The sequence below is a fragment of the Lynx rufus genome, unplaced genomic scaffold, assembly GCF_022079265.1.
Source record: "Lynx rufus isolate CCGP_SWC_20201006 ecotype Redwood Valley unplaced genomic scaffold, mLynRuf1.p SCAF_1, whole genome shotgun sequence".
In the NCBI taxonomy this organism is placed as follows: domain Eukaryota; kingdom Metazoa; phylum Chordata; class Mammalia; order Carnivora; family Felidae; genus Lynx; species Lynx rufus.
In genome coordinates, this window is record NW_025814823.1 from 82,664,321 (window position 1) to 82,692,137 (window position 27,817).

At 57.9% G+C, this 27,817-nt stretch overlaps 1 protein-coding gene across 1 annotated transcript in view; it reads left to right on the forward strand.

The window, feature by feature from the left end:
- The window catches only part of TMEM255B (transmembrane protein 255B), a 39,898-nt gene extending 15,324 nt beyond the window's left edge, over positions 1 to 24,574 (forward strand). Inside the window, exons 4-10 of the mRNA XM_047075417.1 lie at positions 3,813 to 3,902; positions 12,203 to 12,283; positions 14,539 to 14,624; positions 15,744 to 15,903; positions 18,523 to 18,666; positions 19,737 to 19,878; positions 24,513 to 24,574. Of these exons, the coding sequence (XP_046931373.1) occupies positions 3,813 to 3,902; positions 12,203 to 12,283; positions 14,539 to 14,624; positions 15,744 to 15,903; positions 18,523 to 18,666; positions 19,737 to 19,878; positions 24,513 to 24,574 (765 nt within the window). The remainder of the gene's footprint in view (positions 1 to 3,812; positions 3,903 to 12,202; positions 12,284 to 14,538; positions 14,625 to 15,743; positions 15,904 to 18,522; positions 18,667 to 19,736; positions 19,879 to 24,512) is intronic.
- Positions 24,575 to 27,817: the final 3,243 nt, after the last annotated feature.

A 27,817-nucleotide genomic window follows, 5' to 3' on the forward strand; every position in this document is an offset into this window, starting at 1 on the left:
GCTAACTGTCCCCTTTCTACCTGCCCCAGTTCAACCCCCACAGCCAGAGGGCTCTCACGCCCCAGGGTAGGCCTTCTCAGATCCTCTGGGCGAGACCCCGACCCCTTGCTCCCTTGGCAGCCCTGACTCACTGGGTCTGTCTTATCCTTGGATGAGAGGCCTGCCCACCTGGTGACAACCTTCCCACCTGGTGACAAGCTCACACCCACTGTTTTCCCGATTTCCATGTTATCAACATGACCTTATCTACTGGTATTTGGTTTTTAATCTGCCTTCCCTGTTGCAACGTAAACTCAGAGCCCCGTGGAGATGTGAAGGTGACCTCCCCCTTCCCAGGAGAAGGGCCCTGCAGGGCAGTGAGACCTGTTCCCTTCTGTCCCTGAGGGAGTAACAGCTTCCATGCAAAGTCTGTCTGTGTGGTGGCCTCACACAGTGTGGAGAGTGATGTGGCTTGTGTCCCCCCAAGGCGTGATGAGTTCTGCCTCCCTGTCCTTACTGGCACCTGACAGACCAGAGACCCACAGGGCATCCCTAAGAGAGCTCTTCCGTCACTGTTCTGGAACACTTCCTACTTCCAGCCCGAACGTTGGAGGAGAGAACGTCCAACATCTTTCCCACCATGATCTCCTGGACCTGGGGGCTGACGCACTAGAGGATCTCAGGCAGTGCCACCCCCTGATCTCGCTGCACTTTATCCTGTGTGTGGTCACGCTAGCACTTGACTTACCGAGTGTGTGTGATCATGCTGGCACTGAATTTTAACTTTCAGGAGCAGTGGGCAGAAAGACAAGGTCAGTTGAAAGGTGATGAGGATATTCAAATGGTGGGGACAGCTTGTACAAGACCAAACCATGTTTTGTAAGTCTGGATGATTGAGGGAAGTCAGGCAATGTCAGAGGACACTACACATCCTGTGCTTCTGCGAAGTTCTGGGTGAAATCAGGTGGGGTGTCAGGGAGGCCTCTCAGCTGTCCAGGACTCTGGCCAGGCCGCTGCTGGCTCAGAGCTGGTCGCATGGCCAGGAGGGGGAGTGTGATGTTCTCTGAAGGGCCATAAAGTTGGTGCATGGCCAGCTTGCTGGGACAGCAGTCCCCACAATGCTTTGCTTGCACATGCACAGTGAGAGAAGTAGCAGGGCCACTTCTGGAAGCTTCTCAGACAATGGGCAAGTGCTTGGTGGATGCCCTGGGCCAGCACTGGAGCTGGAGTGTGGGTGCACAGGGCAGGCAGACACCCACTCCCGACCACACACCCTGCCGGGCTCTAGGAGAGTCCTCTGTGGGGACAGCCAAGGCTGCCTGGGACCCCAGAGTGCCATGGGCCAGCAGAGCTCGGTGTCCGGGACAAAGCAGGAGCCTGGGAGGCATTTGCTGGTGGAGCGGCTCTCCCTGCTTTTGGACTTGTCAGAGTCTGACCCCTTCCTGAGTTCACCGGCCACTCAGGAGGTCTGGCAGGCAGGTAGGAGGCTGCATCCTGGGATTGCAGCGTGGCTAGCCCTCCCTGCAGCTGACAGTAATGTCACAGATGTCAGGACTGGGAGGACATGTGCTAAGTGACTCTGGGTTCTAAGGTGATCCTGTTCATCTTTGAGTCTGTTTTCCGTTGGCCCCCTGGCCGGGGATTCTGCGCAAGGAGAATTGGAGGCAGCAAGTGGCAGGGATGGACTCCCGGCTGATGCAGCCTTGGGGTTCAGGCCTTTAGGAGGGACCCTAGCTGGGCAAGGGCCAGGACGTCCCTCTGGGGGCGGCAGGACTGTCAAAGCTTGAAGACTCAGCAGCCAAATTAGGTGAAAGCTTTTCATTTTTTTTGGAAAGTGAGGTGCTGGGAAATTTGAAAGCTGCCATCTGAATCGTTTATATATGTTTTAATGCATTTTCCCCAACAGCAGTACAAATGCAGGAGAGTTCTGTCAGTACAGTTTCTGCAAATGATGTTCACGTGACTTTACACACCCATCCTTTTACTTGTGTGCAGTGGTTTCCCCAAGGAAGCGACCAGTGTCTTCTCCTTCCCCAGCAGAATGAAGGAAGTGCTTTTTTCTTTGGCTACCTTTGCGGTGGGCGTGGCAGGTGGGCAGCCCCTGCCTGGTCTCACACCCTCCCCCCGCCCCCCCAGAATTTGGCTTGTTTTTCCAGGGCCTTCCAGTGCCCTCAGGGTAAGGCGAGTCCTCCCTGTCTATGCCCCAGGGTGCTGGGTTGACGCCTGGTACTATGGAGGGGGGGTGGTTAGTTCTCAGCGCGGGGGAGGCACCGTGGTCTGGTTGTTGCTGAGTCAACGGCCGAGCTGTTGTGCAGAACAGTGGTGTTAACACTGCAGCTTCTGTGGGGTAATAGTTCTTCGTTGTGCAGATGAGCAGGCAGGGCTTTCTGCACACCTCCCCTCGGGGCCTCAAATTCTCTGTCAGTTCATCACAAAATGTCACAAGTGTCAGACCGTGAGGAACAGCCAAGGACCTCTGTTGGTTTTGTCACGTCTACCGGCCACACCAGAGAGGCAGGCTGTGAGGACGCACGGCAAGAATGAGTTGGAGCCAACACCTCTGAGTCCAGGTGGGGAAATTGAGGACCAAACAGTCACCAGTTCAGAGACCCCCAAAGGACTTGGGCACAGCCCCAATTTGCAACATCAGGGGACCGTTTCCACCGGGCTCTGGTAGGGCTGGCGGCTGAGAGCGGGCCCAATTCCCTGCGCCTCGGAACAGCAGCTGTGGGGGGTGGGGCCTGGCACCCCGCCACACTGTCCCCTGGAGTGTCAAGCCAGCTCCCTGCGCCTTGTTGAACAAAATAACTCAGGTTAACAAGGACAGAGGGGGAGCTGGTTGCGTGGAGCCGTGGCCAGTGAGCCTGACTGCGCTGCCCAGAAGCAGCTCAGATGCATGGGAGGAAGCACCCTGAGTGACTTGGGGGACAGTCTGGGGCCTGTTTCCAAGGCTGGAGACCCAGAGGACTGCTCACAAACACTGGGCATTGCTTACAGTTTGCCGGTCACAAGGGGTGGGTGGTTCCAAGTTGCTTTATGCAGAGTCCTGGACCCAGGAAATAAATACGCTGCCGTGGGTCATGTGGGCGGGGTTCTTGCTGCTGGAAAGGAGTTGCAGGTGACAAGGCTGTTGCAGTGGTTTGGATGGTGACAATACTTGGGGAATCTCAGGGGAACGACATGTGGGAATTCTTTGTACTGTGTTTGCTACCTGTTATGGGAAGTTTAAAATTATTTCACAAAGACAGTTTAAAATATGTAGAGAAAGTGGCCGACAATGGGAAGAAAGGTTTCTTCAGCTAAGAGAGACGTGGCTGGAAACAGCAGCGAGCCTGTGGTAGCCAGCAGATGGCTGACACTTAGAAAATGAAATGGAGGCGTTGCTTGGGTATAAGGAGGTGCTAGTCCGTTGGAATGAAAACTGGCAAAGCCTCGTTATGGACGAGGTGGCATTTCTCAGACCATAAGGCGCGCAGACGTGAATGTGTCCTGTCTGAACGTGAGGGGTCTGTCCCGCAGAGACGCCCACCCAGAAACCCAGATTCAACACGGATCCTATTTAGGGTCGTTGTGGCAGAATTTGTAATAGCAAAAAGCTGCAGACGGTCTGATAATCTGATTATTCATGAGGGGGTGTGTGGAGGACCCAGGGCCCGTCTCCCACCACAGCGTGGAAGAACCAGCAAGAACGCAGCCCGCGGGCCAGGCTGAGTCATGGGGCGGTGGGAGCGGCGGTGGGCCCGGGGCGGCGGGGTGGGACTCGGGCAGCTGGCATCTGGAGGACTGTATCAGGAGCGTGTAACGCCCACTCGCTTCTCTGCCCTCTGCCCCAGCTGGTCGCGGCCATCGTGTTCATCAGCTTCGGCGTGGTGGCGGCCTTCTGTTGCGCCATCGTGGACGGCGTGTTTGCTGCTCGGCACATAGTGAGTGTCCCTTCCTCCATTTTGTTCTCCGTCACTATCGGGGTTTGAAAATATCTACAGAAGCAAAATTTCATGTTGCAGAACTCAGCTCACTGACCTTCTGGGTCCTCCCTCCCTGGATCTGCCAACCACTCTCTGCCTTGCTGGCTTTTCCTCATTCTCTGCAAAACTGACCCAGCACATGCACACACACACGGACAAACACACACGTGTGCACATGCACACTCATGTGCATGCATACACACTGATGGTCACACACATGCACACACATGCACATGGACACACGCACACACATGCACACACTCATGGACACACATGTGCATGCACACTCACACACTGATGGTCACACGCATGCACTCACATACGTACACATGCACACGGATGCATGCACACTCGTGGGCACACGTGCACACACTCAGGTGCGTGCACATACTCATAGGTACACACACAGTGCCCTCACACACTCATGTGCAGTAGTTCAAGTATGTGTCTTGAGGGGTGATGTTGGCATTTTCTCACTGGCACTGTAGCTGTGAGACCCTTATGCTTGTCTCATCTCCGTGTGGACGCCTGAGTGGGCGAGTCCTTCATAGGGGCTGAGGGCCCGAGTGTGAGAGTCCTTGGGAGTGGCTGAGGACAGGGCCACACCAGGCGCACGCCCTGGGACCTGGGAAGTCCAGCTTGTTCTACTTGGAGCAAGCAGGTTCCAAGTGAGGGAGAGAGCCAGGCCACGGAACGAGGAGCATAGAAATAAATACTCGAGTATGCTGAAGTCAGTCAAGGCGGCCAAGGCAAATGTGGAATCCGTTGTCCAATTACGTAGGACATTTTCCTAACCAGTTTGTATGTTTAGAAAAGCTTTGTTACAATGTCAGGAAATGGCTCTTGTTTCAAACTGGGCAGGTGGAAGTGAGATTTTTCCGCCAACCTGGGGGCCCAGCAGAGACAGCGTTATACCCTCAGCCGAAGCCTGACCTGCATTTCTTTCTGAACACCTGTCATGGGCAGCTGCCTTTGACCTTGGACTCTGGACTCAGGAGGTGGTGGGTTGGTGCTGCGTTGACCTCTGCGGGGCAAGCCGTCCACCTTCCTGGCACCCTGTCCTGCTAAAGGACTCTGAACAGCTGGTTGTTCCCCCAGGACCCCTGACACATTTATGGCCTGAGGGCGATGGGCTGGGAGCAGACACACTTCACGTTCCTTCTGCCTGGCTGCCTTGAGCTCGCCAGTAAGCCCCCCACTCGGTGAGCCCCATGACGGTGCTGTCACCGAGTGCCGTGTCCCCATAAATTCTCATGTCGAGACCTGGCTTCCAGGGGGATGGTGTTCGGGTGCAGCTTTGAGAGGTCACGAGGTGGAGCGTTTGTACAGGGGCCTGTAATGCTCCCCGGCCCCTCCTCCTCATGGGTGAGCACACGCTGTCCCTGAACCCGGAGGGGGCCCCCCCACACACTGGATCTGGCAGCCCCTCCTGACCGTGGACTTCCAGCCGCTGTGCTGTGAGAAGCAAATTGTTTATTGTTTACCCCCTCCCCTCCCTGCCAGTTTATAGTATTTTATTGTAGCAGCTCGCGTGGATGAACAAAAATTGGTCCAAGAGTGGTGTGCTGCTGGGGGGCTCCCCAGGGCCGAACAAAGCCCCTGGAGGGGTGGTGGTGGGGGGGTGGCCCCTCTTGGGCATCTGTGGAACGTTTGTGCCTCTGCCGTCAGATGCAGGCGCAGGAAGAGTGAGACAGAGAGCATCATGGCGGAGCCGCCCAGGAGAGCCCTGGCCTGCACAGGTGTCCAGGCATCTGTGGGTCCTGAGTGGCCCCGGGCCGTGAGGACCCGCTGGTGCCTGGAAGGGGCACAGGCCGGAGCCTGACCAGAGCCCCATGGTCGTCCCCGCCCCGGGTGTTCACCGGCATTTGTTAGGTCTTTACATTTATAGCACTTTTTAGGGGGTCTCTGTATGCGTACTTTGTCCCAGACTTCTGCTTGTTTTTTATTTCTGGAAAGGTCACTTGAACTGTGAGTCCCTGACCAGTATTTGCTGCCATGGTTCTGGCGTGCTGCTTGGTTAGCACAGAAAGCGTATCCTCCGATGCAAATCCAGTATTCATTTCCGAGCCTGTTGCTGATGTCAGCAGGTCGTGCTGGACGGGAGACCTGGCCTTCTGCAATGCCCTCCAGCCATCAGCACCCACTGAGGGCTCCCCAAGCCAGGACGCAGGGATGGGTGGACAGAAAGCCTCTTGGGGCTCAAAACAGGCCTGCCAGGGGGTGATCGTCTCAAGGCCTTCTCAGGAGGAAACCCCACGTGTGCCCTCAGAATGCAGCTCTGTGGGGAGTGCCCTGGAGACAGATGCCCATCTGCTCAGTGACAAGCCGGTCAGTTTAGAAACGTCTAGCAGACAGTGCTTCTCAACATGGGCTCCACCCTGGGGCAGACAGAGGAGTGAGTGGTGTCTGTCTGGGCCTGGCCGCACTTTTGTGCTGGTCTCTCTGTTCCAGGTGTTTCCTGGGTAATGAGGCCCATTCACACAGTGGCATCTGGTACAAAGAGTTAATCGCAGTTTTCTCCTGGCACGTCGGCGGGTCAGGTCTTCAGTAGGCCCAGACAGGGGGCGATATGTCTGATGCTGTGGAGAACGGCGTCCCTCATGGGGCAGAGGGCAGAGCATGCCAGGGAAGGGTCAGCAGGCCTCCGCGGGGGGCTTCGTGCAGAGCCCGGGTGGTTGTGAGGGCGCCCTCCCCAGCGGGGCCCAGCTCTCCGCTCCGCAGGCCTTGGCGGGTCAGTGTGCCACTCTGCCCACTAAGCCAGGTGCTACCAGCCTGGAGGCCTCAGGAGTGTGTGTGGAAGCGTCCCGAGTGTAAATATCCCCTTGTCAAAGTTCTTTCCCTTCTAAAAATGCACAATTAACATCTCTTGAGAAGATGTGATGATCCCATTGTGGTGTGAGTGTCCCTCTGCTTCCAGGAAGGACAGGGAACCCTGAGAGGCAACCACCCCATCCTATGAGCCAGCATGCTGGCAGACGGAGGCTGGCACTTGGCCCCCTTGGCCATAGGCCCAAGTCACCAACACAACAGAAAGTAGAGCCTCACGGCAGCAGGATGTGTGACCGTGGCAAGGACCCCAGTCACGGCCTGAACTGTGACACAGAAGCGGCTGTCCCCATCCCTGCCCTACATGCAATCTTCAGGCACGTCCTTACAGAAAAACAAGACCCAGAGGCAGATGCTTAATAATAAAGGCAAATAAAGTGGAAATTTAGGAGCTGGGGGACCCTCTGGCCTGCCTGAGTCCTGCCCGCCATGCGGGACCTGCCTCCATCCTGAGGAACAGGGCTCCCCAAAGCCTTGACCTGGGTGGCAGGGAGCACATTTCTGCCTGAGGCCCAACACGGGGACACTCTCTGTGCTTGTTCTGTGCGATGGGACGTCCATTTCCAGCAGTGAGGACCCATCTCCCGAGGGGCAGCTCAGCTCAGCCTTCCTGCCGTCAGAAGAGGCAGCATCGACTCAGGAAGGTGGAAAGGGTCTTGTGCCCGAGGTTGGCCCTAGGGGGCTCCAGGTGCCTGGGCCCCCTCCAGCGCACTGCACCCCCATGGCCCGAGCCTCTGCCGAGAGGGCGAGCCGGTGGAAGTCCGGCCAGCTTCCTACTTGTGAGGAGGGTGCTCCTCTCCCAGGGAGTGGATGAGGATGAATAGAATCATGGGTCCTGGTAGGGCCACGTGAAGGAAGGACCACCCTTTCCTGGGCAGACTGCGTTCCTTCCGTTGAAACAAGGTGTGGACATTTCGGAACCCACAGGCAGAGTCTGGCCAGAGGGTTTCACGTGACCAGTCTTTTTTTCCCTCTATTTTTCCCTCTATTAAAAACAAAGCCAGTAAAAGCTGGGTTTTACTGAGAAGGGTTACGGGTGTTTGAAGATGGGTGTCTTCCCTCGGCTCCAGTCCCTGCCTGGCTGCTGACCCGGGGGAGAGTGGGGCCAGGGGAGCGTGGTGAGGGTGGCTGGACACACCTTTTTTTGTCTGGAAAGGAGCCCAGGCAGTGTGACGGATGGCTCTGGGTCCCCAGCTCCCTGCGGGGCAGAACGGGCTGGGGAGGGGGGCAGGGGTCCAGACTCAGTACCTTCACCTCCGCCCTCAGAAGGCAAAGCACTCAGCATTCTCTGTCCTCAGTGTGTCCTACATACATTTTAAGGTTTCTTAGTTGTTTTTTTTTTTAAACTGCCGCACCTGGTGTTAATCCTGGGCTATCCCACATGTGCCTTACAGAACTCTGTTCTTTCCACTTTTCTGCAAGTTTGAAATTATTTCCAAACAAAAGATTTCAAAAACGCCAGGACCAGGTGCACGTCCTCATTGTCCCGGTCTGGTGTGGCTGTCCCAGCCTCTGCAGAGCTCGGGCTCCACCACACGCTGAGGGGTCGCTGAGCCCCCCGCACGTGACGTGAGGGCCTCCTCCCCACAGCCTCTCTCACACACTCCTGCTCATTTATTCCTTAGCTCGGTTTCCTGCCTTCCTCTGGCTGCACACGGCCAGCGTCTGAGGGCCGGCCCGTCCCCCCTCACGGGACATGTGCACCGGGGAAGACGTGAACAAGGGTACGAAGGAGCTGAGTTTCCAGGTTGAAAATGTCCAGCCTGACTCTGCAGGGTGGAGAGTGATTGTCTAACAGGCTAACAGGTGAAAAAACCAATTCACCAAAGGCTCTTTCCTACCCGGTTGTTTTTTTTTTTTTTGAGAGAGAGAGGGCATGTGCATTGGTGGGGGAAGGGCAGAGAGAGAGAGAGAGAGAGAGAGAGAGAATCCTAAGCAGGCTCCACACCAAGCCTGATTTGGGGCTCGAACCCACGACCGTGGGATCGTGGACTGAGCTGAAATCAAGACGGAGCCCCCAAGGTGCCCCTCTTTCCTAGAAACTTGTAACTGGCTTCCAGCACTTCTCAAAATTATGATTTTGAGATGCCAACACTGGGGGACAAAATGTGGGGAAAACGTGACCAGGATGACAGGATGTGGTGCTGGGTGTGGTGCAGAGGCCCAGCGGCACTAGGCCTGCAGGACTCACGTGGTCGCTGTGGCTCCTCCGCGTGGCACACGTCTGGTCTGACACACGTATGAACAGTGACCGTGTGACTGGACCTTGGGGACTGGTGTCACCACTGGGTCGGACGCAGCCTCACCTCGGTCCACGTCTGGCTCATGTTCTCTGTTGCAGGCTCTCTCCCTGTGCACTCGCTCTTGCTCCTGAGCTGAGCCCCAAGGGCTTGGGGGCGGGAGATGGCTTCTGGAACCCCGGTTTCTGAGTGAAAATCCCAGCCCTGCCTTGTGCATGGGAGTCTCCCGGCCTCGCCTCCCACTCGGCACTCATTGGAGAGAAAGTCCCTTCAAAACCACTTGCTTCCCGAGGGGGGCTCTCTATGCAGCTGCAGGCGTGAGCAGAGAAGGCATGTCCTCCCTCGGTCTCTGTCTTTCTCAGATGCGTGGGACTTCTGGAAGGTCGCCCCTGGCAGGACATCTGTCAGCCGTCAGCCCACCTGTTTCTACCCAGAGGGGCCTCCGGCAGGTCTTCTGGGCTGCTGGACTCATGGCTCCGGTCCACCACGGGGGCCATGGCAGATAATGGGGTCAAGACAGCCTTCTCTCTAGCACAGCCACTTTGCGGTTGCCCCAGAGTGTTTAGTTTAGTGCTGGTTTGGGACACCTACAGGGACTGGACACACTGCGCTGATGGTAGGGGGCGTGGTGTCCTTCTCCTCCTGCTGGCCCCGGTGCCTCTGTCCACAGCTGCTCACCAAAGTCCTGCCCTGCCAGGCGTGCTAGAGGCTGGGGCGGCGCATTAGGTCTGTGGCCATGTGGCTTCTGCCATGGCTACTGAGTTCAGCTGCTACAGCACAGAAGCAGCCACAGACGATATGCAGACAAATGTGCATGGCTGCGTGCCAATAAAACTTTATTTACAAAATCAGGTGGTGGGCCAGTCATGGCCTGAAGGCCACCGTGTCCCCCTACAGGAGACTCACGGGGTTTTAACTGAACTTTAGTGACTTAGAGTCTCATGTTAGTATGTGGAGGGTCTTAACACTAATTTACGTAGAATGGTCAAGAAATAAAAACCGTGTCATAGTGGTCTTTTTTGGTTTGTAAAGTTTACTCATTTATTTTGAGAGAGAGAGAGAGAGAGAGAGAGAGGATCCCAAGCAGATTCCACACTGTCAGCACAGAGCCCGATGTGGGGCTCAAACTCATGAACCGTGAGATTATGACCTGAGCTGAAATCAAGAGTCGGACGCTCAACCGACAGCCACCCGGTGCCTCTCAGTGGTCTTCCTGAATACCCACTGCCCCTTTTCCTGGGCCAGAATGACGCTGACTCCGGGCTCTGGCCCCAGAGAAACGCTATTTCCAGTGTGATCGTAAATTCGGAGAAGTCTTTGTGGCAGGTGGAACTAAAATGGTCGCAGTTGTATTTAATTTGAACTATTAAGAATTTTTTCACCCTGATTGGACACTGAAGGTCAGACAGGAAATGAAACCAGCCACTGGTGCTTCTGTGTTAGCAAGAGGATTTGCGGCCAACTCCGAGTCTCACACCAGCTTTCCGTGTCTGACTTAATGAGGTGCGGAGCCAGGAGCCGCCGTGGCCTGGGAGTCTGTGCCCCTGGAGCCCTTGTGCGTGGCGGCCTCAGTAGGCGGCCTTCGGGAGGTGATCAGGGCCAGGTGAGGCCCCCCCTTGTGGGATTCCTGTCTGCAGAGAGAGACCAGAGCCCACGGCCTGCCTGGTGAGGACAGGGTGGGAAGAGGCTGCCACCACGAGGGCCGTCAGAACAAATGTCTGCTGTTCAAGCCTCAGCGACTTGCTACTGGGCCCAGCCGACCGAAGCAGGAGCAATGGTGGGATGTCCCCAGGCCGGCGGCCAGGCCTCGAGGGGGCTGGACTGGGACCTGGACAGGGTGGCCCATGTGTCTGACCCTTCCAGACTCAGAAAGGGCGTTTCCCTGTGGTTGTCGGCGGGAGGAAAGGCACCGGTCTAGCAGAGCCGGCAGGATGCCACTGTCACTCGGTGCTGCTGGTGCTGAGAGTCAGTGGGACACTGAGCCAAAGCTGCTGGAACGAGGCCCTGTTGGCATGACATCCCAAAGGGAGGGGCCGAGCGGAATCGGCAGGTGCCTGGGGGTGAAGGGGGGCTCAGGGGCTGCAGGCCCATCACCGCTGCTCACCGCGGGCCTCAGGGCACCAGCCCCTCTACCCTGCCCCCTGCACAGCCCCATCGTCTGCCCAGCACCCATCTGCCGTGCTCTGTGTCTGTCTCCCTTGGGCTGCTCAGTGCGTCCAGACGGGCCTGGTGTGCGGGCCCCGTCCTCATCTGTTGCCTGCAGTGCGGTCCCTGGTGGTTTCTACGCTCATCTTGGGTCAGAGATGGGAGTGCACTGGGAAGTAAGAACGGGTGTGAGGCCCTAACTGTGCACCTCACCAGTCACACAGGCTCCCGGGCCTCACCGGTCTCTGCCACAGCGGGTACAGGTGCCTTGTCACCTGGAGGGTGTGTCTCCTCCAGCGGTCAGCTGGGGACGGGGCCTGTGTCTAACCCCAGTACCATCAAAGTCTGGCTCCGCATCTGCTCTGTGAATGCTGGAAACGGACTTGTGGATGGGAAATTGAACAGGGCCGTAGGTAGGCATGTATGCAGTGGTTGGTGGATGGAGGAAAGGATGGAGGGACAGAGAGAAGAAGCAGGGAGGGGGGGCGGGAGGGCAGGGAGGAGGAAGGGTGGGGTGGAAGAGGGCAGGGAGAAGGAGGGAAGAGTGGAGGGAGGGCGGGGAGAAGGGGGTGGGGTGGTGGCAGGAATGGTTGAATGGATGGTCAGGTCAAGGACTGGGTGGGTGAGTGAATTAACAAGAATCCTTTTTTCTCCCTTCCTAGTAGAAAACAAATGTTTTGTTTTAGAGAAAGAGGCAGGCACCAAGGGGTGTCCTTGTTCAGGGCAGAGGACTGCACCTCAAAATGTCCGGCAGCTGCCTCCTCTCGGCTGCCCATGCGATGCTGGTGGCAGGGGGAGGGGGACGTGTCAGCCCAGCCTTCCGGGCAGGTGTGTGCCCCCCAAGGCATCTGCTCTGGTGTCCTGGACACAGTGGCCCAGCTGCCCTGGAAGAAGCCATGGCATCTCCCACTCTGTGGCCTCCGCCTGGAAGACTCCAGTGGCTTCCTTAGGCTCAGAGCCTGGGGCGGATGGGTCTGAAATAGCCAATGGCCACCACTGGCCCAGGGATGAACCTCCTCTATCGCTCTCGTGTGTCTTTATGTCTAGGAGCCCAGGCCGCTGGCTGCGGGAAGATGTCAGTTTTTCGCCAGTGAGGTGGGTTACGTGCACGACGCCTACCAGACAGAGGTATGTAAGGCGGGGGTCCGTGAGCTTTCGCTGTGCTAATCCGGGTCCCCCAGGCATTCTGTGCCCCAGACCGGGGTCTGGATGCACAGCCTCCTGACTGCCACTCTCTGTGAGCACCCGCGCTCTGTTCCAGCCAGCGCTGGCATTTCATGCATCACACCCCTGGGGGGTCGCAGCTGCTGGCCATCCCGTGCAGGACGCACAGCAAGCTAGCAGCCCTGTCTGGGCGGGTATGGCACTGTTAACAGCTGCAAAGCACAGCTGGGTCGGCTGCATTTACCTTGGCTGAGAGGCTGGTCCCTGGGCCACTCCCCATGCATGAGACTCCAGGAACAAGAGTGCAGGATGGACGGCATGCCCTCCCTCTCAGGCCAGCCCCGGCAGCCGTCTTGCCCCAGCTCTGCATGAATGCATCAGCTGCACTGAGCACGGCCTCCCAAACTGTGCAAATGTCCAGGAGGAGCTGAGACCCTGGACCACACACCTGGCCAGGCCCCCACGTGGCTTGTGCAGGCTCCTCAACCTCGGGGCCTGGAGGGTCCCTGCTGCCCCTCCAAGGGGGCAGCATTTTTCTCCAAAGGCTGACCCCAGCCTTCCTGGCCTTTTGCCTGGTGGGGGGAGCCCGGGGACTCATCCTGTCCGAGGGCATCATGGGGCTCTCCAGGCCCTACCCGTGCACCCCACCCATCCACAGACACTTCAGCCGGCCGCCCTTCCTTCCTGCTCCCTTCTACTCCTGGCGTCAGGGAGAGGCAGGACCCCTTCCTGAATCCCATCAGTCAGGCTTCTGAGGACAGGCCCACGTGTCCGGGGCTTGCCCCTTGCTCCCGACCCTCTGTCTCTTAGAACCAGCCCAGGGGCTTGAGCAAATCCTGACTCTGGGTCCTGCCTCAGGTTGTTGATTCAGTAGACACAGGATTTGCAAAGCTCCCTGAGGACTCAGGGACCCACGCTGCCCGCATGGCTCTAAACCAGGGCCGGCAGCTTGCCCCATAAAAGGTCAGTAATATTTCAGGGTTTATAGGCCAAGTGGTCTCTGTCCCAGCTACTCGACCCTGTCTCTCTGGTGTGACAGTGGCCACGGGCAAGGTGTTGTCAGAGGAGCGTGGCTATATGGAGCTTCGCCTGCAAAGCAGGCAGTGGGCCAGGCTGGGCTGGAGACCCTTGCTGGCTGACCAGTTCTAACCCCTGTCCCATGTGGTTGCACACTTCTTGGGAGGGGACGCTTAGGGTCAGGCCTCTTGACCTCCAGATCCCCGGCCTGTGGCGCTGACCTTCCCACCAGGCACGTGCAGCCCTCCCCTCCTCCCCATCAGCCTCCAGCCCTGCCCCTCCCAGGGCCCTTTTTCATTTCCAGTGAGCCTCCCTCCTGCCCTTGCTTGCACACACCAGAGCGTCCCGTGGCCTGCAGCCACAGGACCCTGAAAGGAAGTCCACAAGTCCAGTGGTTCTGGAGGTGTGGCCAAAGAGGGGCCGGGGCACCGGGGACGGTCCGAGGGCCTCTGGGGTGGGGCCCCGCTCCCTCACCTGTCTTGGGCCAGCTGAATCCTTGATGAGAGCCTGGCCCACCAACCCTCAGCACACCATCCTCCCTCAGAAGCGTCTCCTCCCCAGATGGCACCATCTTCCCTCTGAAGGGGGGTGGTCTCCACCCCGGTTACCTCCCACGTGTGGGCGGCATGGCTGTGTCACGTGTTGAAAGCCCTGGGGGAGGGAGGAAGGCACATGGTTTTGCCTAATTTTGCTCTTTTAACATCAAGTCTCCCAACCACTTGCCGTGTCTTTGCAGCAGGTGCCCAAGGGGAGCCCTCCACGTGGTTTACACAGGGCTGGCGTGGCAAGGTCGGGCTGCTGGGAGCTTGTGGCCCTATGTGTGGTCACCTGGAGGTGTCCCCACCTGTCCCACCTGTCCCCACCTGGAGACGTTCCCACTTGTCCCCACCTGGAGCCGACCCACCTGTCCCCACCTGGAGGTGTCCCCACCTGTAGGCACAGAGCCTAGAGCCCTCTCTCTCTCCTTGTCCACCAGATGTTGGCTGCCTGGACTCCCTGGTGGCCAAGCCTGGTCCTCTGACCCTCCAGCAGGGGAAGGTCCTGCCACCTGCAAGCATGTGGAGGGTCAGGAAATCTGGCTCGGGAGGAGGAGATCCTGACTGACCCAGGCGCAGTAGCCGGGCCCTGGTCCCCGGGGAGGCAGCCCTGCCCACTCCAGGTCAAGGAAGGGCAGACACCTGACAAGGTCTCTCTGCTGGCAGGTCACCTGTCACTCCTTTAACGGCCAGTGCCTGCTGAAGGTGAAAAGCAGCACCTGTTACTGCTGTGACCTCTACAATTGTCAGAGGTGAGGGCTGGGGCCCAACTGGGCGGCAAGCAGTCCCTCTCCTGGCCCCTGCCCCACGCCTGTGTGAGGGAGGGGTTCTCATCTCACAGATGGGAAACTGAAGCTGCCTTGTGGGGGGGAGGGACAGGGAGGGACACGGCCTCCTGCCCCATGGTTGCAGCTCTTCCTCAAGCCTGTGTGTCTGGACGCCCAAGTTCCTCAGTGCTTCCTCCCTGCTTGGCTGGGGCAGGCAGCCGGGGCGGGCTGCAGAAGGTCCCCCTTCTCTTCATCTGCGGGCAGCGGAGGACACTCTTCTGTGATGTGGACTGTGAGAGCCTCCTCAGGACAGGCCCTGGGTTCTTGGCGCTCAGGCTTGCTCACATGGAGCCGCCGGTGTCCATCCTTAAGGGTCGGGCTTCCTACTAAGGCCCTGGGCACTGGTTTTGTGTTAATAGCTTGAACACCTACATTAAAACCAGCAGGCTTTCACGTCTGCTCCTTGGGGATGCCTCTCTTGAATTGCTGAAAACTCCGGGGCTTTAAGCTACAACCTCCTTCCCCCAAAGATGGTTCCTTCCCATTTCCAAGCAAGAGCGGCTAAAGCAGCACGTGTGTGGGTCACCGTCTCCACGCAGTCCTGAGGGCCCGGCTGCAGGCCCTCGGCCACAGCACCGTGGTCCAGCTACGCACAGATGGCCACAGTCCCGTGTGGGGAGGGCCAGGATGAATCCCCTGTGGGCTCACCTTCCTGTGCTCCCTGCCAAGGCAGCCGGGTACAGAGAGCTCCGTGTCAGGCCTGCTCGCTCTGAGGGTGCCCTTCTGTCTGCGCTCGTGTTTGGGGAGTGGACTTGGGTGGTCCTTCCTGCTCTTTGGGGGCCTTCCTGCTCTTTTGGGGGCCAGGCCTGCTCTTGGGAGGCCTGGGCTCTTTCCCTGGAGGGATGTCCAGATGCCCTGGGGAACAGCCTTCTCACCATGAACTCAGGGTGCAGCTGGGCTGGTTCATGAGGGGCGGTGTCCCCCAACCCGTCCCCTGCAGCACCAACAGAGCCCGCGGGGCCTTTATGACCAAAGACTACAGCCTGTCTGGGAGCAACTCGCAGGCTGTGGCACTGGCTGTGACCTGTTCCCCTCCACCTGCAGCGCTGAACCTTCTCCCACCTACTACGAGTTCGTGGGCGTGAGCAGCTGTCAGGACGTGCTTCACCTGTACCGGCTACTCTGGGCCTCAGCGGTGCTGAACGTCCTGGGTGTGTTCCTGGGCATCCTCACAGCAGCTATCCTGGGGGCCTTCAAGGACATGGTGAGTAGGGCCCCCTGGTGCTGGCCCTATGGACAGGTCGGGGCTCTGGGGCCTGTGTCCTCTGAGGTGGGCAAGGCGGGCCTCCTTATTGTCACTAACAAAGGAGGAAACGGAGGCTCATGGAAACTGCCAACTGTCTGTTAGGGCAACAGCAAGCCTTCACTGGTCGCGTCCAGAAGCAGCTACTCTAGGACATGTGCTGCCATCTAGGCAGCCTCTAGGGTGTGTGGGGACATGCCATTGGACAGCTGTAGGGCTGGGCACTAGGGCGGGTGGGGGCGGGGGCGGGGGTGGGGGCGTGCCGTCCAGGAGCTGTAGGGCCGGGTGCTCCCGGCAGGGATGGGGAAGTGTGATGGGAGAGCTTTAGGGCTGGGTGCTCTGGCAGGGGTGGGGAGCCTCCCTGCAGGAAGCAGCTTACACGTGGGGCTGGGCAGTGCAGGACCTTTGTCCACTCTTCTCCCTGAGACTGCTTGTTCCAAACTAGAATTCCTGCGCTGCTCGGCTGGCCCCTCCTGGGGCGGGTCGTCCTTGGTCGTGGAGGCATGCCATGGGGTCGCCCCACCTCAGGTCACGGACTCCAGAGAGCACCCAACACCCATTTGAGTTGGGAAAGTGTTCCGTGCCTTCCATGCTGGCAGGAAGTGGTCTGCACAGGGTCATGGATATTTCTGCGGAAGCCCACTGCATCCCAGTGTAGCCGGTTCAAAGTGTTCAGTCTTGCCGGTTTCTGGCTAAAGAGGGCTAGATCGTAGACGGGAAGCGGGGTGTGTCCGCTTAGACCTTTGTCATTCCCGCAAACCTGGTGAAGGTTGATGGGCCGCCCCAGGAGGGACGTCAGCCCCACGGGTTTTATGGAAGGGACTGGAGTTCATCAGAGTCCACAATAAAGCTGCTGGAGTGTTTTGTCGAGAATAAAATGATGCCTCGGAAGGGCCACCAGTCACAATGGGCCACAGAGCTGTGTCTACACTCCGGACAGTTCTCTCGTGCACACCCACAGCTCTGGGGCATTGAATGAAAGAGGGGAGGTGATTCCTTAGAGGTTTACACCTACTGAGTAGTCTTATACGTCTAGTGGATTTTATAGCTTAGAAATCATCTTGAGGAATGCAGGAGCTTCATGAGCAGCCCAGGCGGCAAGTCCTCACACATGGCCGGCCCGGGCAAGAGGGTGGGCCCACCGGGGCCAGACCGGCAGGCACGGGAGAGAGAGCAAGGCCAGGCTGGGCCCCCAGCGTCCCCCGCAGAGGGCTGCCCATGCCGACCCCAACCTGCCCACCCTTCCGAACCCCGAAATGGCACAAGCACAGAGTAAGGTCCAGCGAGCCCCTCTCTAGCCCACGGCATCATCTGCACCCCTTACCCTGTGACCAGCCCTGTGGGCCCAAGCCCCCAGGCCACCAGGGGCAGCTGTTCCTCCTACCGGATGTCCCCCCACCCCTGCACACCAGGCCTTGGTCCTGGGATGCTCTGCCCACACCCTCTCCCCCCAGCACACCAAGCCTCCATCCCGTGATGCTCTGCGCTGCCCCCCCCCCCAAACACCAGGCCTGGGTCCTGTGATGCTCTGCGTGCCCCTCAGCATGCTGCACAGCTCCGGTCTGCCCCAACAGCCCTTAGTTCAACCCAACACACACAGTAGGCACGCAGTAGGGTTTGTTCATGGACGTGGCAGCAGAGCGGTCAGGCCCGTGAACCTAGCCCTGAGTTTTCCGTCTTCCTTCTGCACCCTTATTCGCCCCTCAGAGTGTGCAGAGGCGGCCTGGGCGGGCGGGGCCGGGAGGTGGCAGGTGCCAGACCTTGGAGCTCCACCTCCAGGGGCCTGCAGGTGCGGGCAGACCTGGGTGCCCTCTCTGCTTCCACTGCTCCCTCCCCTCTGCTCGTGCCCTGCACTCCCACTGCTCAGGACCTACCTCCGCTCCCCATCAGTGGGGGTGGTTAGTTTCCAGATACGCTGTCGGCTCCCGAGGCCCCTTCCTGAAGCATGGGGCCTGCCCGTGGTGTCAGATGGGAATCCAGGTCTGTCCTGGTGGGAGGGATGCACCTCAGGTCCGGGAGCCCTCGAGCCTCCCTCTGGGGAGGGGTCTGTCTTACGGCCCCCCCCCTTGGGGCCACAGGTGGTGGATGGCCCAAGTCCTGTTTTCCTCTGGAGAGTTGGAACCATCTGGGTGAGCGAACAAGAGCAGGGCCCTGAGGGGCTGGGACGCTCTGGTGTTATTTGCACATCTTTGGAAATCCCCACGACCATGTGGTCTAACCCTGTGCTATGCTGCCTGGGGAGCACATGTGGGGGGTCAGCCCTCCTGCCGCTGCAGCTGGGCGGAGACTTCTGGGACACGAGGTCTCTGGAGAGGAGAAGCCAGCATTTTCCTTGCCTTTTCAAATAGAAACCAAAGAGATCGTGGCCTCATCTGGCATCTTGGTGGGTCCCTGGGACAAATAGAAAGGAAAAATAAGCCCTACTTTTAGGTGTTTAGTTTTGATCTGAGGGCATGGTCTCTCACTTGCATGTGTCAGATGGGGATGGTATGTGGATGGGGCTCTGCAGGCTTGAAGCCAGGGGCGCCCGCCTTCCGGAGGGCCGCTGACACGTGTCCGTTCTCTCCATTCTTTCAGCAGGTCCCTCTGTCCCAGCTGGCCTACAGCCTCTCCGCTGCACCCCAGATCCTCTGCAACCCTGCCCAGCAGGTCCTGGCCTACACGGGCTTCTGCCCGCCATCCGCACCCCTCCCCACCTGCTCATCCTACCCTCTGCCTCTGCAGGTAGGCTCAGTATCTCCTGGAGGAAGCCCATGTGCTCACATTGTGGGCAGTGGTCATCCAGGACAGCCGTGATCAGATGAGACATGAATGGGGGCTCAGGTTGAGGGAAGATGGGGGCCCACAGCCTTCCCTGCCCCCAGTTTAGTAACGGGGTGGTGAAGCCAGCCTGGACTGGCGAGAGGGCTGGGAACTATGTGAGGGGGGCATGGTGGACAACTCCAACTGTCCCCACCCTTCCTGACGTTTTGAGCTCCTTTGCTCCTTGTGGCCCTGGTGACCCAGACTTTGGTGTTGCCCGGGCTGTGAGCCTTTTCTGAGCCAGGCCCGGGTCCTGCAGAAGTTCCCACCATGTCCTAGCCAGCCGCAGAGGCCTGTGAGTACTTATTTAGGGGGAGCCGTGAGCCTTGCCCCCAGCCACACCTCACCCCCAGAAGTGGCCACCTCATAGGGCAAACCCAGCAGGACACGCGGGCCTTGGGGCTGTGTGGTGGGGGTGAGCCCTTGTCCCCAGATGGGTGCTCCCCTGGGGCTCCAGTCGTGGCTTTATTGGGGAGCCCACGTGCCTGCCAGCTGGCCATCCTGGGGCACAGTCTGCCAGCATGAGAAGCTGGGCGTGGGTGCGGGGGGCTCTCTGGAGCCCAGGACGTGGAGTGCATCACGCAGAGGAAGGGCCGTCTGGGGGCAAGCTGAGTGGTGTTCGGGCCTCCTGGTCCAGCAGGGCGGGCCCCTGTTCCATGTGCCTTGACCATGAGGCTGGTGGCTATGCTCTCTGGGAGTGGGTGTGTGTAGCCTTCAAATCCCGAAGGGGACCCGACCCAGCAGTACCCCCAAAGCCCAGCCCCCTCTGGTCTCTGCAGGGACATGCCATGTGGCACCCCCTCCCTCCCAGGAAGCATCGGCCGGGTCCTGAGTGACGCCAGGCCCTGGTCCTATGGGGACACTAGGGTGCTCGCTGCTGTGTCCATGTGAGACCCTCCTCGGGGGTCCAGAGCGTCTTCTCCACATCTGTGACACGGGGAGGGATGAGATCAGGGCTCAGGAAACGACAGTGTTTGCCCACAACCCTATAGCGCTCACCCCCAAGGACAGGCACCGTCCTGAGGCACCGGACACCGCCTTCCCAGATGCCCAGGGGGCCACGCGTGGCAGCATTATCTTCCCAGGAGCATCGCCCACATCTGCCCTTGGGTATCCCCTCTGGTCCCCGCCATGGTGAGGACCACGTGGCCTTGGCCGTGGCCTGTGTCCTGAAGGCTCTGCTCTGCCTCCCCATCCCCTTAGTCTGCCAAACCCAGAGCGTGAGACCCACAGCTGTAGGGAGGCTGGACCCGTGGGCTCTGGGCCCCCTTTGGTGACCAACCACAGTGCCGTGTCATCCACCCGAGTGTAGGCAGGACTGGCCCAGGTGTGGCTCATCCGCTCCAGGGAGGGGAGGCGTGGCCCTGAGCTGTGGTGCGTGCTGTAGGGTGGGAGGCAGTCCTGCCAGGGCCCTGGCCCGCGTCCGACGTCTCCCACAAGTTTGGCCCCGGGAGCACCCCAAATGCCAGGCCTGACTTGCCCTGGGGGCCTGCCGGTCTTTGGGGCAGGCAGCTGCGGGGGGCCCTTGCCGAGTCTGTGTCCTGACCTCAGGCCCCGGGGCAGGTGTCCTGCTCTTACAAGTTACGGTGCGTCTCCTCAGCAGACGTGCTCCTTGTGGGACCTGGGCATGGCGGGGTCCTTCTACGTGTGGCAGTGGCCTTCCACGTGTGTCAGTGGCCTTCCACGTGTCGGCTTTATTTCTGTGCCACATTCCACCCCCAGTCGCCTTCAGGGCCTCTGGCTTGTCGCGAACACAGATGCTCTCTCTTTGCCCCGGGGGGCCTGGGTCCCCCCCTGCCTCTCCAGCCTCCATCTGCAGCGTGCGCGGGGGCGTAATTACATATGTGCCCACGCCGAGATCTGGGGAGATGACCGGTCAGGGGCCTCCAGGTGTCCCCCGGGGAGAGAAGCAGAGCCAAAGTGGTCTCCGTGACCAATGGAGAGGGAAACGGGGTGCTCCAAGTGCTGTCATTGGCAGCAAAGTACACCCCACGCAGTAGCAGGGAGCAGACGGTGGTCAGGAGCAGCGGTAGTCAGGGCTGTTTGGAGCCATTCGTCAAAAGGAAGACCTTAAAGGGACCCCACCTCCCTGCTCCCCAGGTTGCCTGGCCAGGACAAGCAGGATGGCTTGTCTGCTTCCCTGATGGGGCTGTCTGTGTGGACAGAGCTGTCCCAGTGGGGCCTGTCTGCCAGTGGTCTTCCTCAGGGCTCATAGCAATTTCCTTGGTGATCTGTAGTGGTTTAGTCTGTGGTTCATGGTAGTTTAGTCTGTGGTCTGTGTTTACTCCGTTGTTGTTGGTGGTTTTCTCTGTGGTCTGTGGTGCTTTAGTCTGTGGTTCATGGTGGTTTAATCTGTGGCCTGTGGTGCTTTTGTCTGTGGTCTGTGGTGCTTTATTCTGTCCTCTGTGGTGGTTTATTCCATGGTCTGTGGTGGTTTAGTCTGTGGTTCATGATGGTTTAGTCTGTGGCCTGTGGTGGTTTATTCCATGGTCTAAGGTGGTTTAGTCTATGGTTCATGATGGTTTAGTCTGTGGTGCTTTTGTCTGTGCTCTGTGGTGGTTTATTCCATGGTCTGTGGCGGTTTAGTCTGTGGTTCATGATGGTTTAGTCTGTGGTTCATGATGGTTTAGTCCGTGGTGGTTTAGTCTGTGCTCTGTGGTGGTTTATTCCATGGTCTATGGTGGTTTAGTCTGTGGTTCATGGTGGTTTAGTCTGTGGTTCATGATGGTTTAGTCTGTGGTGGTTTAGTTTGTGCTCTGTGGTGGTTTATTCCATGGTCTATGGTGGTTTAGTCTGTGGTTCATGGTGGTTTAGTCTGTGGTTCATGGTGGTTTAGTCTGTGGTGCTTTTGTCTGTGCTCTGTGGTGGTTTATTCCATGGTCTGTGGCGGTTTAGTCTGTGGTTCATGATGGTTTAGTCTGTGATCTGTGGTGGTTTAGTCTGTGGTTCATGATGGTTTAGTCCGTGGTGGTTTAGTCTGTGCTCTGTGGTGGTTTATTCCATGGTCTATGGTGGTTTAGTCTGTGGTTCATGGTGGTTTAGTCTGTGGTTCATGATGGTTTAGTCTGTGGTGGTTTAGTTTGTGCTCTGTGGTGGTTTATTCCATGGTCTATGGTGGTTTAGTCTGTGGTTCATGGTGGTTTAGTCTGTGATCTGTGGTGGTTTTTTCTGTGCTCTGTGGTGGTTTGTTCCATGGTCTATGGTGGTTTAGTCTGTGGTCTATGGTGGTTTAGTCCATGGTCTATGGTGGTTTCGTCTGTGGTCTGTGGTGGTTTAGTCTGTGGTCTGTGGTGGTTTTGTCTGTGCTCTGTGGTGGTTTAGTCTGTAGTCTACGGTGGTTTAGTCTGTGGCCTGTGATGGGTTAGTTTGTGGCTCGTGGTGATTTACTCTGTGGTCTCTGAGCTGCTCATTTCCAGTGGAGGGCAAGTGGATATAGGCATGGGAGAGACTGGGAGCTACCAGCAGAACACAGGGAATGTTCTCTAGAAGTTTGCTTTGTCCCCCCACAGTCAGAAGGGACAAACAGAGGTGGGCAGGTCCCTGCCCATTGGATTCTGAAGCCCATGCTGTCGACTCTGAGCAGGGTGGTATTCCTGGGTACAGCTATGGCCTGTGAGGGCATTCTTCTTCCAGAATCCTGAGATCCCAGGGCCCCTGGGGAAGGGGAGCCACAGTCCAAGAGGCTGGCCTCTCAAGAGCCCCCGGCACTGGTGGGTGGGGAGTAGAGGGGCCACAGCAGGGCCAGGAGATCAGGGCTCTTACACACCCTGGGTATTTCATAGAGGGGACTTCTAGCTTTATTTATTTACATATTGGTTTTAAGTAGACACTCATTTTCTTTTGTTTTTAAGGTTTATTTATTTATTTTGAGAAAGAGAGAGAAAGTGAGAGGGGCAGATAGAGAGGGAAAGAGAGCGAATCTCAAGCAGGCTCCACTCTGTCACATGGAGCCCAGTGCGGGGCTGGAACTCACAAACTGTGAGATAATGACTTGAGCCGAAACCAAGAGTTGGACACTTAACCTCCTGAGCACCCCCCCAGGTGCCCCTTAAGAAGGCATTTCTAACCATTAGAATTCAAGGGGGAAAATTTAAGAGCTTTGTTGGTAGGTGGAGAAAAACTGGAAATTTTATTGATTTAAAATATGCGCCATACCCAACATTTTTGTTCTCAGAATCACTTTTACTTGAGTCTATGTGTTAGTAGGGGTTCCTCAGGGAAACAGAACGGATAGGATTGTGTGCATATACAGATGATACAGATATTGATACACAGAAAGAGGCAGAGAGACAGATACAGACAGAGACTGAGAGACAGACACAGGCAGAGAGACAGAGCCCTGAACGTCCAGGCCAGGACAGATGTAGGCTGCAGACCAGGGGAAAACAGATCTTGCACGTCTGGTCAATCTGGAGGCAGAGCCCCTCTTCCCAGGGAATTCAGTCTTTCCCTCTTATGAGGGAAATCCAGCCTTCAACCAATTGGACTGATGTAAATGTCGATCACATCTGGAAATACCTTCGTAACAACATCCAGACTGGTGTTTGAGCATCTGTGCACGAAGGCCTGACCAAATGGACACCTGAAATTAACCGTTGGGCTGTGATGAAAATGTTGATGTCTTATTTTTTCCTTCAAATACGAAGTGCTGGGGAGCCCAGAGCACTGCCCACCCCCCCCCGCGCTCCCCTCCCCAGATGCTCTAGGCAGCATCTTCCTTGGACGTTGCGTGGCCAGGAGCTAGGAATTCGGAAGATGGGCACCCCTGTAGGTGGCTGCAGGTGCAGAGTGTGTGCCCGGGAGGCCCCTGTGGTCCTATCAGGGGGCCTGTGTAAGGCGGATGGCCCTGGGTGTGGAAGGAGCCCAGGCCCCAGGAAGGCTCTGTGTAGACTGTGTGTGGGGCTGGCCCCTCTGCCGACTGAGGACGCCTTTCTGTTCTGTTACAGCGCTGTGGCCATCTCCCAGCCTCGACTCCCAGGGACCCTCCTCTGTCTGAGGATTTGCAGCCTCCTAACGACCCCCCTCTCTGTGCTCCAGCCCACTTCCTTCCAGGAGAGAAGCCTCCCCCCTACACTCCCTGACACACAGGGGGTAGATTGAAAAATAGGTTTTTGGTTAAAAAAGCAGCCGCTACAAACCCTGCTTCTGTGGCCAACCTCCTAGAGACGTCAGGGGAATGTTCCAGAAGTCCACACCCTCTCTCCCCTCCTGGGCGAATCCATGGGCAGAGAGGCCAGGACCAGTGGTGGGGACGGAACCCCAGGTGACTGAGACCCCCCAGGCTGCACCTCTGCTCGGCCACCCAGCCCAGAGTGTAAGCTGGACACTAGACAGATCCAGCGTGTCCACCTGGAGCCCCCTTGCTCTGGTCCTCTGTCATCGCTCGCTAAAAAGCTGCTTCCTCACTGTCCTCTTAATGAGTTAGTTATTATTTTGCAAAGGGAATACGGCTCAGCATACCCTGTGTGAGGATCATGTTTCAAGGACATGTGTTGTATGTTCACATGTTTATATGGTGTCCTCAAGAAGTGCATGGTCTCCATGCTCAGAGCTGTGTTCTCTCGGCATTTACTTGCTGGGGATAAAAAGATGCTTTGGCTCAAATTCCAGCACTGCTTGTAAAGTGTGTGTTCGCTGAGGTCTGTGCACGCTCCGTGTCCAAACCCGCCGTCCCACCTGCAGAAAGGCTTGCTATCCCAGGCCACCTGTTTCCTACTCAAGGCATCCGGACTTCCGGCTGCCACATGTGGGGTCCCCCTTGCCTGCAGGGCAGATGCCTCTAACTCCAGCCTCTGTGTTCCGAGTGACCCCTGGGGTGCGCAGCTCCTAAGGCCCTTCCACAGAGCCTGGAGTGAGCTCTGACTTACGGACCAGCACTAGTGACCGAGGCACCTGGTGCAGCCGGTGGGCACACCCCTGGGAAATGACCAAATCCTGGTTGAGTGACAGGCCCGAGTCCTAAAGTACAGTCCTGGGTCACTGGGGAAAAGAGATAAGTCAGTGGGAGGGGGGTGTGTGGGAGGGGCGACAGGAGGGGGAGGGAGAGGGGGAGGGAAGAAAGGAAAAAAAGGAGAGGCTGGTAAGGAGCCGTGGTCTCTGGCCCCCCCTGCTGGCTGAGAACGCAATTCGAACAGACCTTATCCTCAGCCTGGTGCAGAAACGCCTCATCCTGTTGTCTGAGGACACGGAAAGCTTTCTCTGCGGAAGGTGCCACCTGTGTGGCATGCGGGTGACACGGTGGGCCAGGCCACGGAGCTGGCTGGTTGGCTTGGTTAGAACAGCAGTTTGCTCTGAGCCGCCTTTGGCTACTGTGAAGTGAGGCTCCTGCACCCTGACCGGGTGGTGGCCCCGCACAGCCCTACGCAGACTTCCTCCTGGAGGGGGGAGGCGGTGCCCACCCTCGGGGTTTGCACCCCGGAAACAACAGCTTTGTCCTTCAAAGGAAGTCCCGCTTATTAGTGGCAGGCAGGAAACAGGGCCGCGTCCTGGCCCGCAGGCAGCCTGCGCTGGGGGATCTGAGGAACGGACACAGAGCGGGGGCCCGGGCACCAAGGCCTGAACCCCAGGCCTCTGCAGCTGCTGCATCTGGGGCCCCCCTCATCTTCCTGGAGTTTAGGAGCCAGCACAGTCTGGCCAAGTCGGGGGGCCTTGGCAGTCTGCGGGGTTGGACCCACTTGGTGAATTCTCTGCCGTGTGGGTGACTGCACGGGGAAGAGAGGCTAGCCCCCAGCCCTGCCCCCCTCCCCCCCAGCACCCGCTGGGCCTGCGGGCTCATGTGCGCCTCCCTGGGCCTGGGGCTCCTGCCTCATCAGGACCTGCCCTGCTTGGAGGCCGCAGAGCCACTGGGTGGCTCATGTGGCCGCAGGCCGGTGTCGACTGGAGCCAGGCCGCCAGCTCCAGACGGCGTCCAGGCGCCATGAGACACAGGGACAGCGTGTGACCTCTGCGCTCGACCCGGTTAGAGCCACGTGGCTGTGTCACTGGTTCCCAATATTGTTGATGCCAGCGTCACCCAAACAGCTTCTATCTGCCCTGTGAGCCCTAAACTGATAAAATCTATCAACTCCGGGGCCAGCAGTCTGGCTCTTGCCCACAGGAATGTCTTCATCTTGGGCCCTGGCCACAAAGAATGTGAACAATTCAACTCCCAGCCTGGTGGTGGCTTCAGGCTGCCCCTCAGTCCCCAGGACAGCGCCTCACCCCTGCACGCTGAATGTGTCCCCACCTGACACCCCCCCCCCCGCCAGTCCCCAGGACACCTCCTCAACCCTGCACATGCCTGCCGGTGCCTGGCCTGCAGTGCGTTCTGGGTATCATCCCCTGAGAGAACCCACCTCCGCCAAAGTCTTTCCCTTTACGTGGACAGACCCTGGCCAGTCTCTGCCTGAGCGTAGATGCTTCGTGGGACCTGGCCTGGCAGCTCTGATGGGGTTGGTGTTGCTGGGGCCTCTCCCTCAGCCCCTCCCTCTACTGAGCTACCACACTTTCTTGAACACTGACTGCTGTTGGCACTCAGCAGACCCCAGCTGGAGGCTGGGTACAGGGCTCCCTGTTGGTGTGATGGAAACGTTCTGGAACCAGATGGTAGTGATGGTTGCATAGTCTTGTTAATGTATAAAACCCACTGACGTGTATGTTGTTGAAGGGGGAGTATTATGGCATGTGACTTGTATTTCAGTGAAAAGGGGGCAGAAAAGTACGGTATCAACCCACGCGAAGCACGCGGAGCAGAGCCAGGAGTGTGGCACGTGCCTGGTTCACAAGAACAAAACCCTCATCACCATGAAGAACGACTCTTGGCTGAGCAGATGCCCTCCGAGCTGCAGGGGAAATGCTCGGCCGAGCTGACATCTGCCCTACAGAAAGAGGAAAAGGTCTAGGAGCAGAGGCCTCGTTCAAGTCGTGGCTTCCCAGGTGCCCACGTTACATGTGCAGGTGTGTCCTCTTCCCGTGTCCTACCTAAAGCCATTGAATTATGGAATTTAATATACACGAAAGAATGCTTAACACAAACGTATAAGGCGGTGCTGCTGACACAGAAGGGATAATGAGACGGGCCAGGAGTTCAGGCGCCCCAGAGCCCAGTTGCTCCCTCCTCTGCCCCAGTGCGGGATTTTGTGTGGACATGTTTCCAACTCCTTTGGGTCAATGCCAAGGAGCGTGACTGCTGGACTGGGTGCTAAGAGCGTGTTTGGCTTTGTGAGAAGCCCCTGGACAGTCTGACGAGGCGGCCGCACTGTTCCGCACTCCCAGCAACACAGAGCAGGGCTCCTCAGGGCGCTGTGTGTGCAGCGGGGTCCTCGTGGGTGTGCGGCAGGGTCTCCTGGTCATGTCCGTGTGCCGTCCCTGTCCCCGGACGGCGAGGAACGCTTCTCGTGTGCTCAGCTGTCAGCTGCGTGCCTTTTGGGGTGTCTGTTAGGGTCTTTGACCCATTTTTTAACGAGTTGTTTTATTGTTGAGTTTTGAGAGTTCTTTGTATATTCTGGATCTCAGTCCCCTACCAGATGTATCTTTTGCAAATACCTTCTTCCCAACTATGCTTGTCTCCTCCTTCTTCTGATGCTGTCTTCTTCAGAAGTCTTTGCTCTGTTGGAGCCCAGCTTGTCCATTGTCTTTCACGGATGGTGCCTTTGGTGCTGTGTCTACAAAGTCATCGCCGTGCTCAGGCCACCCAGGCTGTCTCCTGTGCCCCCATCCGGGGCGCTATACTTTTGCCTTTTCCGTGTAGGTATGTGATCCACTCTGAGTTGTGAAGGTGTAAGGTCTGTGTCTGGATTCATTTCTCAGCACGTGGATGTCCAGACGCTCCCGTGCCATTTGTGGAGGGGACTGTCTATATGTCTATATGGGTTCCTTTGCTCCTTTGTCAAAGACCAGTGACTGTGCTGATGTGGGTCTGTCCATGGGCTCTCTGTTCGCTCCACTCACCTGTCTGTTCTTTCGGCAGACCCAGCCTGTACTGACCGCTGCAGCTTTGCACAGGTTTTGAAGTCAGATAGCCTTGGCCTTCTAACTTGCTTCTTCAAGTTCTTGATTTTTAGTGTAGCTGAAGTTTTACATCTTTTCCTGTTAT